This window comes from Vitis riparia, chromosome 10 (assembly GCF_004353265.1).
Source record: "Vitis riparia cultivar Riparia Gloire de Montpellier isolate 1030 chromosome 10, EGFV_Vit.rip_1.0, whole genome shotgun sequence".
NCBI classification, from domain to species: domain Eukaryota; kingdom Viridiplantae; phylum Streptophyta; class Magnoliopsida; order Vitales; family Vitaceae; genus Vitis; species Vitis riparia.
Genome location: NC_048440.1, coordinates 22,806,361 through 22,821,819, shown reverse-complemented (window position 1 = coordinate 22,821,819; position 15,459 = coordinate 22,806,361). Strand labels below are relative to the sequence as shown.

At 37.8% G+C, this 15,459-nt stretch overlaps 3 protein-coding genes across 4 annotated transcripts; 1 reads left to right on the top strand and 2 right to left on the bottom strand.

Annotated features, from left to right (window-relative positions):
• The first annotated feature begins 508 nt into the window (after positions 1 to 508).
• Positions 509 to 3,513, top strand: LOC117923822. 2 transcript variants are annotated; one of them, XM_034842290.1, is made up of 7 exons: positions 509 to 690; positions 967 to 1,222; positions 1,342 to 1,461; positions 1,550 to 1,708; positions 2,223 to 2,395; positions 2,802 to 2,907; positions 3,228 to 3,513. In XM_034842290.1, the coding sequence occupies exons 2-7, from the start codon at positions 989 to 991 to the stop codon at positions 3,255 to 3,257; spliced, it is 822 nt and encodes a 273-aa protein (XP_034698181.1). In that variant the 5' UTR covers positions 509 to 690; positions 967 to 988; the 3' UTR covers positions 3,258 to 3,513. The 2 variants fall into 2 exon arrangements, with proteins under 2 accessions (XP_034698181.1, XP_034698182.1); XM_034842291.1 differs by lacking the exons at positions 509 to 690; positions 967 to 1,222 and having other exon boundaries at positions 1,345 to 1,447.
• Positions 3,514 to 3,661: 148 nt separating this feature from the next.
• Positions 3,662 to 9,458, bottom strand: LOC117923821 (U3 small nucleolar RNA-associated protein 6 homolog). Its single transcript, XM_034842289.1, has 6 exons — positions 8,990 to 9,458; positions 7,009 to 7,668; positions 6,058 to 6,513; positions 4,637 to 4,809; positions 4,265 to 4,448; positions 3,662 to 3,877 (listed from the first exon to the last, which is right to left on the bottom strand). The coding sequence occupies exons 1-6, from the start codon at positions 9,380 to 9,382 to the stop codon at positions 3,785 to 3,787; spliced, it is 1,959 nt and encodes a 652-aa protein (XP_034698180.1). The 5' UTR covers positions 9,383 to 9,458; the 3' UTR covers positions 3,662 to 3,784.
• Positions 9,459 to 10,585: 1,127 nt separating this feature from the next.
• On the bottom strand, positions 10,586 to 15,033 carry LOC117923247 (glycine-rich cell wall structural protein 1-like). Its single transcript, XM_034841467.1, has 3 exons — positions 14,636 to 15,033; positions 11,395 to 11,427; positions 10,586 to 11,337 (listed from the first exon to the last, which is right to left on the bottom strand). The coding sequence occupies exons 1-3, from the start codon at positions 14,973 to 14,975 to the stop codon at positions 10,586 to 10,588; spliced, it is 1,125 nt and encodes a 374-aa protein (XP_034697358.1). The 5' UTR covers positions 14,976 to 15,033.
• Positions 15,034 to 15,459: the final 426 nt, after the last annotated feature.

The window sequence follows — 15,459 nt, the reverse complement described above, 5'->3', positions numbered from 1 at the left end:
AAATATATACTAAAATGTAATTGTTAAATAATAATATAAGTATATGAGATCACATTAATAAATGAAATCCAGTAACGTCTAAATAAATAAAATCGAGTATGGACAAATACAATAAAGTAAAACAATAGGATTATTAAATGTGAGTATAAAACAGGATATCGAAATCATATATGTGACATTTACATATTGGTTATAGAAATGATAATTTAAAATTTTAAATAAAAATTAAAATATTTTGAACTAATCTATCAAAATATCTCAAATTCTATTAGAATTAAAAGAAAATTAAATAAATAAAAGGGGCTTACAAAATCTTATCCAACAATTCTCTGAATCCATGGTTTAAGGAATCGCCCATTATGAAAATTTTCAGCACACTTGGCCGTACACAACAGGGACCACGAAAACGGCGTCGTTTTCGAGGAGTGGAAGTTGGAAACAAGCAAATCCAATCCTGAGAAGCGAAGTGGACTTCCCGGCAAATGACAAAACTCCGAATCAGTCCCCACACCCAGCACTTGGTCGTTGAGGCCAGAAAATTTATGAGAACTCTCGCGAAATTTTAGGAAATTTCTCGGCAGCCATTCAAAATATTGGTGGCCTCAGTCATGACAGGCATTAGATTTTTTGTTACTCTTTCTTCTATTCTCGATCACGAAGATTTCATTGTTGCTCCTAATCCCTAATCAGGTGAGTCCCTTTTCTTCTCTTTGGAAAAAAAGACCTGTTTGGTCGCCGATAAAATAGGAGAAATAAAAGAGCAAATCACGATTTGGGTCTTGATTTTTACGCTGTTTTAGTATGTAAAACATAATGTCTGAGTGGTCATCAATTTCCTTGCCTTTTGCTCCTTTTTTGTTCTCGGTAACCAAACAGATCATGACTGTACCAGCAATAACCTTTGTTCTTAGGCTTTGAAATCATTAAATAATATCTGGGTTCTCCTTGTTTGGCTTGGTTTTGAAGGTAATTGTATAATGGTTCAACCATGTTGACGGTACATGCTCTGAGGGTGATTTCAATTGTGGAAAGCAATGCACTGAATGAAGCCTCTCCGTCCATGATTACATATATTAAGCCCTTATTTAATACTGTAATTTCTCCCATCAATTTTTCGGGTTCTTGTAGCAAAAGATTGTGTTATTCCTCTCTTTCTTGGAGAGACCATAATCGCCTTAACACCCATCACCTATCTCACCAAGTATGTTCAAAGAAATGGCTGGTAAGAACTAAGAAGCCCTATTTGTATTTTTTTTTTCTTTCTCCTGGTATTTTCAGTTAACTTTGGATTTCTAATTGGTGTCCAAACTTCAATGTGTTCTCTTTCTGTAACTGTTATAGTGCCGGATGCATGATTCAATTTCATCTGAGGATGAGTATCGATCATCACGCAATATAGCAATCAGCTTGTTTAGGCGATACAGGAATGTTGTTGACAGAGGAGGAGGTGACAACCTAAAAGTATATTTGATCTGTTACTGCATAGAATTTTTTGTTTCTTGAATCTTTTAGGCATTCTCTGTTTACTCATTTGGTTGCTGATGCTCAGGAGTTCATCAGTGCTGGGGTGAATGCGTATGCATTGGGGTGCACTGATGAAGGATTAAGGAAAGAACTAACAGAGATGAAGGAATCTGGTTTTGAAATTGAAGCAATGCAGAGTTATGGTGGCAGCACTAGTTTGAAGTCCAAGATTTTCTCCGAGGAGGTTAGTCACTCTTACCTAGCTGAACAATTCGATAAATTCAAGTTTCATACATGGTGACTTGGTAATATTGGTTAGGTTTATCAGATTGTGAAGTATCCTTCAAAAACAGTGGAAGCAATTTTTTATTTTTTATCGGAAAAAACAGTAGGAGCATGGGAAACCTCATTTCATGAAAGGGGTGAGGAACATTTCTATATAGACGAATAAATCTATCTACAAACATTTTTAGTATATACCAAAAAGACAAGGGCCCCTTGAAACAGAGTTTTTGACTGATGTTCAAATTCCTCTTGTTTCTGGATTTCTTTTGTGATTGTACACAATCAATGCTTCTGATCTTCAAAGTTTCAGTCATTTTGGTATTGCTTAATCGGAAGGGTTATATATTACAATTTGGCAATGGAAACTGTACTCTTTCTGATATTAGGCATTACCTACATGATTATCGATGGCCATGAAATTTTGCTGAATGGATTAGAATTTGTAATCCAATTTTCTCAATTTCACAATGCAGATTGATGAGTGTATTCTTTGGTTGAGCATTATATTCATCACCATCTTGTGTACACCACAACCAACTATAGTTAGATGGTCATCTACACCTCCTGTGTCAGATGAAATAAGGCTGCAGTGGAAAGGCTTTTGTGCTCTCATAGCAAATGCGTATTATGTGAAAGGAATGGCATGGTGAGTTTCTGTCAAACTCTCAAATCGAGCAGTGTGCACAACTATAACATCTTTGTGGATGCAAATTTTATTCATGTTTACTCATTGAACCAAGTATGAGTTGAGTACTCGTGAATTAGACATCATTATCACTTTAAGGACTTGCATCATTGTTTGCACTTGGGGTCGAAGAATTTGAAACTTGTTTTTGTTTCTAAGGTTGTGATTCCTGTTATATGAAAGATTACTTGAATCATCTTTGAAGCACACAATTATTACCCCATGCCTGGAAAAACTCTGTTTAGTTTCACTTGACCCCTCCAATGCAGCTCTTAGTAGAACTGAAGGAAGTTGAAATTTCCAAGCTGTAAAAAATTGCTTATGGAGACTCACCCATCTGCTTTCTACTTTCATGTGCTTACCACAGGCTTCCAGTAAAGACTCTTCAACTGGAGCAGATGGCAGTGGTGGGAAGTGCCGAGGAACCATCTGTTGTTGCTAGTAGAATGCGATTAGTGTTTAGCACACTTGAGGTTAGTTGAGCTTTCTTACATTTTTAATGATTCATGGCACAGATTGCATATGATCAAGATGAACTTGAGCTACAGAGGAACAATGAGAACAGAGGGCCCGTCAGCCATTTTTCTATTTCTGATTGATCAATTTTTTGTTTTATATATTACAAAGTAAGCTTTGTAGACGAATATGAACCCAATGTCCATGTGCGCCCCCCAAGGAGTGGATTGTAGTTAGAGAGCATATTTGAGTTGGTAGGGCTTGAAGATATGGGAACACAGGTTTCTTTTTGAACTTAGGTTTAAGATACATCTGATTAATTTGTTTCCATGTGCAGGTAGTGAGTCCACAGTGGCCAAGAGTCTAATCCTGTGATTCAATATGAAGGATTTTCCTTGGATCTCGGGTTTGGCGAACCGATGATTGTAAATCAGTGTAGCATAAGATCAAGCAACTCCGAATTTTTTTTGCGAAAATCCCTTCATAATACATGTGAATGTTTGTTAATATTTGGATGATAAGTTTCTTCCCATTTGCAATAATCGGGGTTCAATCCCAGTTTTAACACGGATGATGCAAATATCATATATTCACCGCCTGTTGAGGTGCAAGTTATCTTTGCAGATGCCCTTCTCATTTGTTCGTGTTTTTAGTGTTAAATTCCCAGTTTTATGTTGCTCCTCCATTTTCTTCCTTCTGGTTTTCCTCTTCTTTTTCTCCCCAAAAGCTACAAAGTTAGCAACAGAAAATATAATAACGCAGAGAAAAGGATGGTATGGTAAGGAATGAACTAATATTACTCATATTCATCTGCTTTGTTTCTCTAATACATTTGGATCAATAAAGAAATTAGACAAGCCAAAATTGCAAGTGAGTCCTATATAAGGAACTCCTTCACAGCTGAGCGGGACCAATGAGAGCAGCAGCATCTTTCAGCTTCTTCCGTGCCCGCCAATGGACAGCAGCTGCTGTTTCTGATGTACCCATCTGTAGATTGTTGAGAAATTTCAGCCAAATATGATGTTGAAGATGAGTTCAACATCCAACATATCATGGAGAGCATAAATAATGAGCGTGAGAACAAACGCAAATTTGTAACTAATGGGGACAATGAAACCAAGGCTTTTTGGCAATGTTTTTTAAAACAGTTCTCCAAAAAGAATTTAAAATGATTTTTTTTGTAAGTCTAGTTTTCAATTGCTTTAAAAAATGAACTTATATTTGAGACTCAAATTTTGTGTTTAACCGGTTGGGGCTGTTGTCCTTAAGACAAGTTCACTGCATTTTAGATTTGTTTCATTATAAAGGTTCAAAAGGCATAATCCATTTTGACGAATTTTATTTTTCTGGAGGTAAAGCAGATAAAAGTTTTACCTTAATCTCCATAGAATAATAATCTTGCCACAGGTTGATATCTTGGTCATAAGTCGTAAGCGCTGATTCGAATAACTTCCTGGCATTTACGAGGCAATCTTTATCATTGATTGCTGCAAGGTTCAATTCCAACTCAATGCAAATTTTATACATTGGAAGACCTGGCCGAGGTAAAGCAAGAAACCTGCACTTGAAACAGGATAGAATATAAGCAACTTCCAAATAGGACTAAGTACAGCTATTAAGAGTAACGATACTTTCACTAGTTTAGCATATCAGTGCACTATTTCTTTCTGAAAAAACCAATGGCTTATGATCTATTATCAATAAAAACAGTGCAATTATGGCTTTGATGAAATCCTTTAAACATACCGCTTATACATCTCTCTTGCAGACTGAATTCCATCCTTCTGAAGAACGAAGTTTACAATAGCAGAAGAGAGGCAGAATCCATTTTCACTGCCACCATCTTTAGCCAATGAAACCAGGGATATATCCACAAGCTTGTCAAAAAAATGCTTGTGATTTGAGAAGAATTTGAGGGCCTGCAATAACAAATTTCCATTGTTTAGATGGTCTTTAGTACAAAGGTGACTGACTAATATTGGGGAGGGAGGGGTAGGGATTAAATTGGGGTGTTGGAGCTTGATACTCGGAATAGTTTACCAAATATATGTATATAGGTATGTACATTCATGTGTGTAATGTGCATGTATTGTATCGACATCAAAATTATATCACTAATTGGAAGAAAGATAAGCTTAGCCCAACCATGCAAACACAGTATCCAAAGGGAGGATTAAATGCCTATTAAAATTCATCATTGGGGAAATAGAATCTTGAAATGATCAAAGAATTCTGACCACAATTTTCATTCGAGGACATAATGAATCAAAATACTCTGAAGCACTATGCAACAGCTCAAAGGAATGGAAAAAGGCCTGCATACTTCAAGACAAATAGTCTCAGACATAGGTCCGGAGAATCAACGTTTAGCCAGGAAAGACTTTGACATTCAGTCGTTGATCTTAATTATCATAGAGCAAGTGGAGATATCTTCTTGGTCAGGATCTCTTTTCCTCTCATTTGCCCAAGTGGGAGATATCCAAACCCCATAATTCCAAGCAGTTTGTCTCAGGCTTTATTACACTTCTGATGAAAAATAGGTTGTATTTTATTGTGGGACATATAAAATGAAAATATGCTTAATAGTCCTTATCATGCATGCATTTAATATGTAATACTTTGCATAAAGAATGAAGTTCTATCTCTATTAGCATTCAACAAAGTTTCATATTGAATTTCCAGGTTTTCTTACTAACTTTAGTCATTCTTTTTCCAAATTGTTGTCAATATTGAGAAGTTTGATGTTTCCATGTGTCTAGAACTCTGATGTCCATTTTGTTATCAAGATTTAAGGCCTTATGCTTCAAAATCACTTTGCTTATGACTGTATTCCATCAATGTGGCAGTATATGTTCAGCAAACTCATGTCAAATATAAACAGTACACGTAGTTCAGAATCTCCACCAATCTCTTAAAGATAATTAATTGATGACCTCGAAGAATAAAATTTTATGCTTTTCAAGATTGGTAAAGAGTATGTGGTTTTGTGAAATCTACATTGCATAATTCAGATTGACTGCAGTACCGCCAGACCCCAACATAATTTAACAAAGCTCACAGCAAACAGCAATTCACAGTGGGTTAGAACCAAAGACTAGGATGTAAACAAGAATAAAATGCCCTGTTTAACAATATTTCAGGATAAAATTAGAATATGGATTGCATACCATAAGCCACAAGCCCTCAGCTTCTGAGATGGCCACTTTTGTCAAAATATTCCTCAGGAGTTCAAAGATGGACAGCAAATCAGCCTTGCTTGGAGAAGGACATTTCCTTGTGACATATTTCATCTCCACTGAAACCCTTAAAAGCCATAAATGTACTGCCCCTGAAAATTTTCCATTGCAAAACTTTTCTGCCAGCTTTCTGGCTTCATCCAATTTCCCAAGTTGCAAGTAGAGTGAAACATGTTGGCAAGCAAGATCCTCAGTAAGGCAACCCATATTTTCAGCCTTTTCATACACCATCAAGAGATGTGAAAGAGAACCTACTGTATGTTCAGAGGTACTAAATGGTTCAGAATTTTTGGTTTTTTCTCTGGAAACAATAGCATCCATTAGGAACTTTGTGTACAGATTAAACATCACTGCTGAAGGCAAAAATTTTAAAGCCTCCTCATAAACCTACATGTAACAGAACAAGCAAGATTATCATTAGAGGGTTCAAGGTACATGTTGAATAAAACTTCAATCTGTGATTAAAGATATTACAATTGTCGTGTGCCATCAAACTGTAAACAATAAAAGAGTAGCGAAATAATATATAGGAATCAACATGCTCCCTTAACAGGATAACATGTTCAACATGATTATTTGAAAGGCCCATAGATATGCATGCATACATGGGATAATAAAGCTTATCAATGCTCAGATTTACATCTAATTGCTCAATGAACATGATTTTAGCATCCGCTAAATTGTGTTCAATGATTTTCTTGGAGCAGTTAACATCCATTTTGATCAGTAATCTTCTTATGCTCATGAATGAACGGATTATTTTGCATGAAATGCCTTGTGGCACAACAACAGGTATGCATCAGTGGAATAAAATCACAACTAATAAGAACTATTATGCACACAAAAATTCATAGTAGGTCACTAGTTCACATGGATTCCTACCTGAACTGCCTTTTGCAACTGAGAAGGCACGATATCTGTACCTCTTTCTTGTGTGCTTTCAGAATCAATAGTTTCAAGTCTTGCGAGCCAGTCCCAGTATTCTGGTTCTGCTGAAAAATCTCTTTTCATGTCACTCAGTATCTCCTTTTGCATTTCTTTTGAGCCTGCTAAATTTATTGCTTCCAATATCTCAAAAAATTGTGTTCTCAGGCTGAATCTAGAAGGGATGGCTTCTACTGCACCACTGTATATAGTGCGAAGAATGCTCAAACCTTGCTCCTGAAACATATCTGATTTCTTCTTTGACTCCTCATTTTGTCCATTTGATACATCCCTACTCCCTCTTTCCTCATCCAGGGACATAAATAAATCTTTGTTTTCCTCTCTCCACTGCTTTTCATCAGCATCTCTGTGGTCATTGATCAGGGTTCCTTCGTCTTCTCCAAGAGCCACCTTTCTAGCTTTTAACTTATTAAGGTATGTCAGTTCCATCCGAAGATACTCTACCCAAAGATCTTCTGAAGTTGGGCATACTCTCAGCCCGCTCTGCATGAGAGCACGTGCAGCTGTGGCATTTAAATTATGGTCAAACTCCCAAGCTGCAGCATAAATCCAAACTCCTGGAACCTTTGGATGAAACCTAATTACCTGAGCAAGAACCTGCAAAAAATTCAAGAGGAAGAAAGAAAAACTATGATATTCCTCCAATAATAATTTTAAAAAAGAAAAGAAAAGAAAAAAACAACAAACCATTTGAATCAAACAGATGGAAATGAATCCATTCTCAAATTTCGCATTCTTGTTACATATTGGACCAGAAGCCTCTGTGTCAAATCTAGAAATGCCCTTCAGCATGATATTATTCAGTTTGGATATTTGCAATTTTTTACATGTTTTGATTCAACATTCAACTTGGTCTGGGTAAGATTGCAGACACCAAGAATGGAAGCAGGAACAGGACAATAATCAACAGCATGATATAGAGCTAAGTTTGGGATTTCAAGCCTAGGAAAACAGATACTCCGTCTTTGCATATAAAACCAATCTCTATAAAGATATAGTTGGATAATAATCCGAGAGAGGATTTACTGAAAAATGCAATATGATCCAGTAGTGCCATCAATCTAAGGATTCTAACCACAGTATCAAATGGTCAGCAAAATTAGCTTTCATAGGTACCCCAAGACCAACTGATGGTACAATTAGTTCAACCTCACAAAGCTTTGACCCTACTGCCTAATTTAGTGTACATTTTTCTGAGTTAAAATTAATCCACCATTAGACATCTCATATAAAGCCAAATTCGATCAGAAAAGAAGATATCAATTTGATTGCAGATAACACATTTGACACAAATTTCTCATACTAATAGAATGACCAGTCCATTTGGCTGATAACAAAATGAAGACAAGAAAAGGAATCAAACATCTTCAAATTTCATATTTAAACAAGACCACAGATATAGCACCCAAAATTGGCTTAGCTTGGATGCTGAGAATATGCATGGAAAGAAAGGAAATTAGAAAATTTGAGCTCCCAAATTGTCCATATTTAAAATTCCAGGAACCAGAAAGCTCCCCCATGGCTTAGTTGAACCCAACTAATTCTTTTTTTTTTTTTTTTCCTGAAAAAAATGAAGAACCAGAATTTGCTATATGTCATCTTAATTTCTTTCCCTTCGTTTTTTTAGCAACCAAACACAGCAGAAACTTTGAGAAACCAAACCAAAAAAAAAAAAGTAAAAAGTAAAAAGTTGCAGGGAAAAAGTACAAAAATCCGAACTTGTAAATTGTTCATATTTTGGATTGCATAACCACCAAGTTGCAACTTGGTTTAGTGGAGCTACCTAATTCATTTTTCTTTTCTTCTTTCACCTACAACACATGAAGACTAAGAATTTGCCATATATTATTCTCCTTTCTTTTCCATATTTTTCTCAGCAACCAAGCAGAGCAGAAAAAGTTAAGAAACCAAACAATACCTTCTTCATCCGGCCATTCCTCCGCTCTCGGCAAAACTCAAGATACCGAAACCACAGATCAATATCGCCCTTATACCTCATCACTGCCAACTGATAAATCTCCAAAATCCTCGAAACGCCGGCGAAATCAGAGACGGACTTCTTCGTCTTCTTCTTCGCTTCCCGCGCCACCGACTTCTTGCGGAGACGGCGGAGTGAGTCCAGCTGCTTCTCGTACTCGATATAGGCCAGATAGTCTTGCTTGAGCGGACTCGGACGCTTCAGCCTGTACTCAAACTTCCTCCTCTGCTTCACGATTTCGGCAATTTCCCGGCGGCTGAAGACGCCTCTTCGCTCGAGGTCATCGAGCTCGTTGACCATGCGCTCCAGCCTATACTGCACTACGTCCGCCATTGTTGGTTGCTGAGGGCTGACTCAGTGAGTCGACTCAGCGAGGGAGAGATTCAGAAAGAAGGAAGCAAGTGAAATTACTCTAGGGCGGGTGAGGGAGGCGTTTGTCATCTTTGTTTCTGTGTCCCTGTGGGCTGGGCTGGGCTGACCTAGTACGATGTTGGGCCTGGCCTTAGTGCCCTCGGCCCATTGAGTTTGAAATCCAACTTAAGAATAAGAGTTTAATTTCAAAAAACTCTATAAATAAAAATAAACTCTTTCCGTTAAAAAATTTACTTTTTCTTAAAATAGATTATATTTTAGGGTTATTTGATTACGAATATAAAATAATCTATAAATTTACGAATCTAACCCTTCACATATTTGACCCTACAAAATGAGTCATTTTGACAATACCATTCATCTCTTATAAAAATAGTTATCTCTTCTAAAACTTATATAAAAATAATTCAAATATTAAAGGATATTTATATTAAAAACAATTACTTTTTAAATTCAAATATGGTAGGAATTATTATTATTTTTTAACTTTATATTATTTCATCTTTTTTAATCAAATAATCCCATATTTTAAGTTCCCTAAAATTAACCCAGGGCTCAATGATTAATAATGTATTTCAAATTGACCTAAAATTTAAAATTATTAGGTAATAATTACTCAATAATAATGCAAATAAATGAGTTTTTTTTTGCCAAAATAGTCCTTTTATGAAAATAAATAAATTTAACCACTTTATCAAACTTATATTCAAAATAGTCATTTTATTGCAAGGTAGGAACCATATCACCATATCATTAATTATTTTTTTAAAAAAATTTAAATTTATATCTCAATTGACAATTAAGTCTTCTTTTTAAAAACGAAGTTTCAATTAAGACTTTATTTTTTAACCTAAAATCCCGAATGCTAATTGAGATTTCAACTAAAAAATGAAATCTTAATTGTCAATAAAGTTTCATTTTTGAATTAAAGTTTCAATTGATAATTAAGACTTTATTTTTAAATGATAATGAAGTAATTAATTATCATTTATATAAAAGTAAATGATAATGATAATCATATGATATAATATGAAATGGGAGTGTTGATACATTATATTTTGAAGGAGAGAATTGGTTCAGGCATATATGTAAATGACAATATATATGACTTATGAGAGATGATGATGATGCTGATGATGCTGATGATGACAGAGGGGTAGTTTATTAGGGGTGAGTATTGCCAGTACTATCTTCCACCCCATGGCCGCCGCCGCTTCCCATTCCAAATCCGAAGCCAATGCCCATCCCAAATCCCATGCCAATCCCACCATTCCCGGCTTCTCTTCCTCCTCTACCACTCGCATCAAAGCCTCCACCTGCACCGAAACCCTCTCCATGGCCAGACCCTCCACTTGACCCTCCGCCACCGCCACCGCTGCCTCCTCCTCCTCCTCCTCCTCCACCTGTGTCACTACCACCTGCTCCTCCACCAAACCCACTCCCGTGTCCATACCCTCCTCTAGAACCATACCCACCACCTCCTTCACCTTCACCACCACCTCCTCCTCCTCCTCCTGCAAAGCCTTGATTCCCTGTGAATCCACCTTCATTACCAGCTCCAAAACCGGCACCTGCACCATATCCACTACCATGTCCAAAACCAACTCCATCTGTGTTGTTGCTGCCACCACCTCCAGAGCCTCCTCCTCCTCCACCACCACCACCGAAGCCACCAGAAGTTCCGCTTTTAATACCCCCACCCCCACCGGCACCATATCCACTTCCATGACCGGAGCCTTCACCACCTCCTCCTCCTCCACCACCACCACCGAAGCCACCAGAAGTTCCGCTTTTAATACCCCCACCCCCACCGGCACCATATCCACTTCCATGACCGGAGCCTTCACCACCTCCTCCTCCTCCACCACCACCTCCTCCTGCTCCTCCTCCTCCTGCAATACCACCACCACTCCCACCTACACCAATCCCAGCCCCAAAACCTTCACCATTACCAGAACCACCACCTGCATCACCACCACCACCACCTCCACCTCCACCGCCAAAGCCTCCCCCATCACCACTCTTGCCCTCTCCAGAACCATGTCCTTCCCCATGCCCATCTCCCCCACCATCTCCTCCTCCTCCTCCACCGCCACCACCACCACCACCCGCTGCACCAACCCCTCTACCACCTCGGCCATAGAAACTTTCACAGCCCCTCCAACCCCGGCAATAATCATCATTGAACCTCCAGCCATTTGGGCCTCCAAAGCGGCCCTCATCCTCCTCCTCCTCCCCATAACCATATACTTTATCACTCAACCCAACAACAACGCTCAAAAGAAGAAGAGCTCTACACACAAACTTAGCACAAGTTCCCATGTTCTCCACTTGCTTCATGTCCTCCTCTCCATGCCCTCTTCTATTTAAACCCGCAACCACACTCATATCATCTCTCCCAGTTACTGGCGTAAGTTCAATACTACAGTGTTCTACATTAAACAGCCACGAATAAGCAATGATATGAATGACAAGTCTTAAGTCTACGTACATGGTAATATCATAATCTGGTCAACCTTCGCCGACAAAAACACCATTAAAAAACAATCAAAACCCGAAATGATTGCGAACAGTCGAAAACTACTAGAGAATTCTTTACAATAATAATCAACAAGAGATGGTGGAGTTGGTGATCATGATTCTAGACCCATGACATACCCAAGAGTTGGGGGGGAGGGAGAGGCCCATTACACTACACAAAAAAACAATCAAAATGTGCTACAAATCCATGTCTTATTTTGTTCATTTATGGAGTCTGGTCTGTCATTCTGATTATAGAATTGGGTCCTCAGGAGTTGTGGAAGCCACCACAGAATGTCCATTCGCAGCTAGCATGACATGTGGCTAGCTATTCACTTAATTTCAGAAAGCAATCTACTTAGTATTATTTTGTTGCTTTGTTCCGGTGTTTTCCATGGCTATCAGCATACAAAATATATACGTTTCTTACCCGTAATATTCTGCATGCCACCATTTCGATTAGCACACCAACTAAGCAAGTGGAATGGAGTATCGTAATATTGGGGCCAACCCTCAAATCACACCTACCACCACATTGGATTGTCAAGGCCCCACTAATCATAAAATTTTATATGTAATCATCAGTAGTAGAGAGGACAGTTGCACTCTGGTTTTGTGTTAACCCAATCCCACACATGAGCAAAAATAATGAAAGGCCTGATTTCGATATGATTTCTATATACGGCCATAGAACACACCAATATTTAAAGAATCCATTAACCATATCAAATGAAGATGAAAAGTTATAGTGGTAAAAACCGTCACTCCTTTCAATTGCAGTCACACACTTTTTTTTTTCTTTTTAATATGAAGACATAAAATATACTAGGACAAACTTATTATTCAAATCTAACATCCCCTATATATATAGTGCGTCAAAACCGATTCAGACTTTACAATCCAACATTTTACACCATGCAATCCTGCCATATCCAACCACCTAAGAGATGAATGATGAATTAATCTATTTGATTCTTGAGCCCCAATGTCGTTCCCTACTGTAACAAAGACAAGTCCTATATATCAAGGTTCGAATTATTTACTGTACCGTTACTTGGATGGCGGGGACCATGACACTTACTGCCTCTTGTAGCTATCTAAGAAATTAGATATCCTTCATTAAGGTATTCATCAATGCTAGACCCAATTAATGTCCTTTTTCTTTGTCCGGGAGAAGGACATGGCTCCTTTTCTGCTGTAGGAAATGGAAAATTTTCTTCTTACCATGGTTATTGAGTTTGATATAAATGAAATTAACTAAATTTGATTAATTAAATTTCTTTCATGGCAGAGTTTGTCTTCTCCACTTGTGTTTGTAATATTCATATGTTTTGCTAAGCTATCTAGATTCTCTTCATCCAAACACGCAATGAACTAGAAAGGCACCATCAACATATGAGAGAAAGAAATGCAAGCCAAAAACTGCATCAGCAAAATTGTTTCTTCTCGTAATAATACTGTCAAAATTAATCATTTATCCTTCATTGAACCTAACCAGAGAGCTGGGTACATCATTAACCTTCTAATCATCTGGTACTAACTAACCACTCCCACTTAAGCATTCTAGATCCTTTTATTTGAGTTTTAAAATCTCCAAGTGGGGAATATATATAGCTTAGCTCCATGTGGCTAAGAATAGCTGTTCATATATATGGTGTACTTGTGGGAATTTCAACAGGTAGTATTAAGTGATCATATTGATGTAGGCATGAAAACATGGAATCATAGACATGTGCACTGCCCCTCAAGCCTGATTTTTGATTGTTTGTGTATTGTTACATCAAGGAGGAGAGTAAATATTTTATTCTAAAATTGAAGAGTCATATAATTAAATGTCTTGGGACCCTTTCCTAAAATATTTATGTCTATCAGATGTATGAGAGAGAAATTGACCTAATTTATTAAGCTTCCTCATGGTCTTGCTTGGCTGTCCAGCAAAAAATTGGCTGTGGCGCCCCTTACTCCTTTCTATATTTATCAAAAAATTAATGCCAAGAAAGCGATGATCTGTTCTTCTTAGCCAAATATTCAACCCTTTCAGGCCCTTCAACCACCTCCACCAAGCTTGCTAGTTTGTGAAACGTCTAACATCAATTCTTAGGTTCTTCATGCAATTGTTGTTCATTATATCTCATCTTCTTTCATATTTTATTCTTTGTTACTAATCAAATTCCTTTTTAGTTTTTCATTCCATGCTACTTTTTGAAATTAATCCAAATGAAGTGTTCAGTTACAGAAAATTAATTTTGAAGTAGAGATTGGGTAAATTGTTGAAGCTTATTACAAGGAGATTCATGACAAGAAACACCATATTTATTAATCAAACAACCCAACTGCTAAGCAGAAGGGGTCCAATACATCATCGGCCATTACTTAATTGTGTCACAACTGCATGTTATGTATACAAACACCATAATCTCATGCATTTTCTCATGGCTAGTCTCATCATTTATTCAGTCCTACTACTGCTACTCAAGGCACATATATAAGAATAATAGGAGAGAAGAATTTATTTCAACATTCCCATACTTAACAGAACCAAACAGTACTGGACACAACGAACAAACATCATCATAGTAAAGAACTTGCAAGAGACTCCTAACTTCAGCACAATGTTGATTGATAAACTAGCATCATATATAGGTTGGAGACAAATTAAGATTGTGAACTTTCAAGGCAGTCCACCTCCAACACCTCCACCAAACCCTCCTCCTCCTCCTTTGCCAAGCCCACCCCCAGCTCCACCTCCAAAACCAGATCCACCACCTAGTCCACCACCACCACCTAGTCCTCCACCACCACCCCCACCAAATCCTCCACCACCACCAAATCCAGCTCCCCCGCCTTTGCCTATGCCCCCACCAAAGCCCACACCCCCACCGCCCCCAATGCCGCCACCGCAGCCAGGAAGCTTGTGGAAGAATATCTTCTGCTCAACAAGATCACCCTTCCCCCTCACAAGCCTCCTAGCATCAATGGTGCAAATAAGTACTGCACCAAGAAGCACTAGAACAGCTACACACTTAGTATTCATCAGTGTACATATAAGAAAATATACAACTGATAAAACTTTTCTGGTATGATAAGTGGCATTCAGAAGTAGAGAATATATAGAGGTTTGAGAATTAAAAACCGAAGAAGGAAGCAGTTGAGAAGAATTTAAATTTACCAGCCTTATCATCTACAATCCATGCTTGGACAGTTAATACAGCCAACTGCCTCTACGCAAAAGGAGACCCACCCCATTTCGATGATCAACCACCACCTCAAGGTTGTCAATTGCATTTTCAGTACTTAAGAATATCTTTCTAAAATTTTTCACTCAACATTAATTCTTCTCCACCATTTTTCTATAAAATTGATGTAAGAGTAAAACTGATGAACCCTAATTGGGTGCATTAATCACTTAGATACATTGTAGGCGAGGTTGTTGCAGGAAAGAGATATGAATGAATACAAGAAGGGCCTAGTGGCAGCCATATTTTCACAGGATGAAAGAAAAAGTTGGACCACCTTGC

Excerpts from the sequence above, each read along its gene's own strand:
- LOC117923822 (XM_034842290.1), top strand. The coding sequence starts at position 989 with ATGTTGACGGTACATGCTCTGAGGGTGATTTCAATTGTGGAAAGCAAT. Across the intron at positions 1,709-2,222 it reads CCAAGATTTTCTCCGAGGAG|ATTGATGAGTGTATTCTTTG; the intron begins GTTAGTCACTCT and ends TTCACAATGCAG. Across the intron at positions 2,396-2,801 it reads TATGTGAAAGGAATGGCATG|GCTTCCAGTAAAGACTCTTC; the intron begins GTGAGTTTCTGT and ends TGCTTACCACAG.
- LOC117923821 (XM_034842289.1), bottom strand. The coding sequence starts at position 9,382 with ATGGCGGACGTAGTGCAGTATAGGCTGGAGCGCATGGTCAACGAGCTC. Across the intron at positions 7,669-8,989 it reads GGAATGGCCGGATGAAGAAG|GTTCTTGCTCAGGTAATTAG; the intron begins GTATTGTTTGGT and ends AATTTTTTGCAG. Across the intron at positions 4,810-6,057 it reads CTGAGGGCTTGTGGCTTATG|GCCCTCAAATTCTTCTCAAA; the intron begins GTATGCAATCCA and ends TTGTTATTGCAG.
- LOC117923247 (XM_034841467.1), bottom strand. The coding sequence starts at position 14,975 with ATGAATACTAAGTGTGTAGCTGTTCTAGTGCTTCTTGGTGCAGTACTT. Across the intron at positions 11,428-14,635 it reads AGGAGGAGGGTTTGGTGGAG|GCTTTGGCGGTGGAGGTGGA; the intron begins GTGTTGGAGGTG and ends GTGATGGGGGAG. Across the intron at positions 11,338-11,394 it reads AGGTGGAGGTGGTGGTGGTG|GTGGGAGTGGTGGTGGTATT; the intron begins GTGATGCAGGTG and ends GGATTGGTGTAG.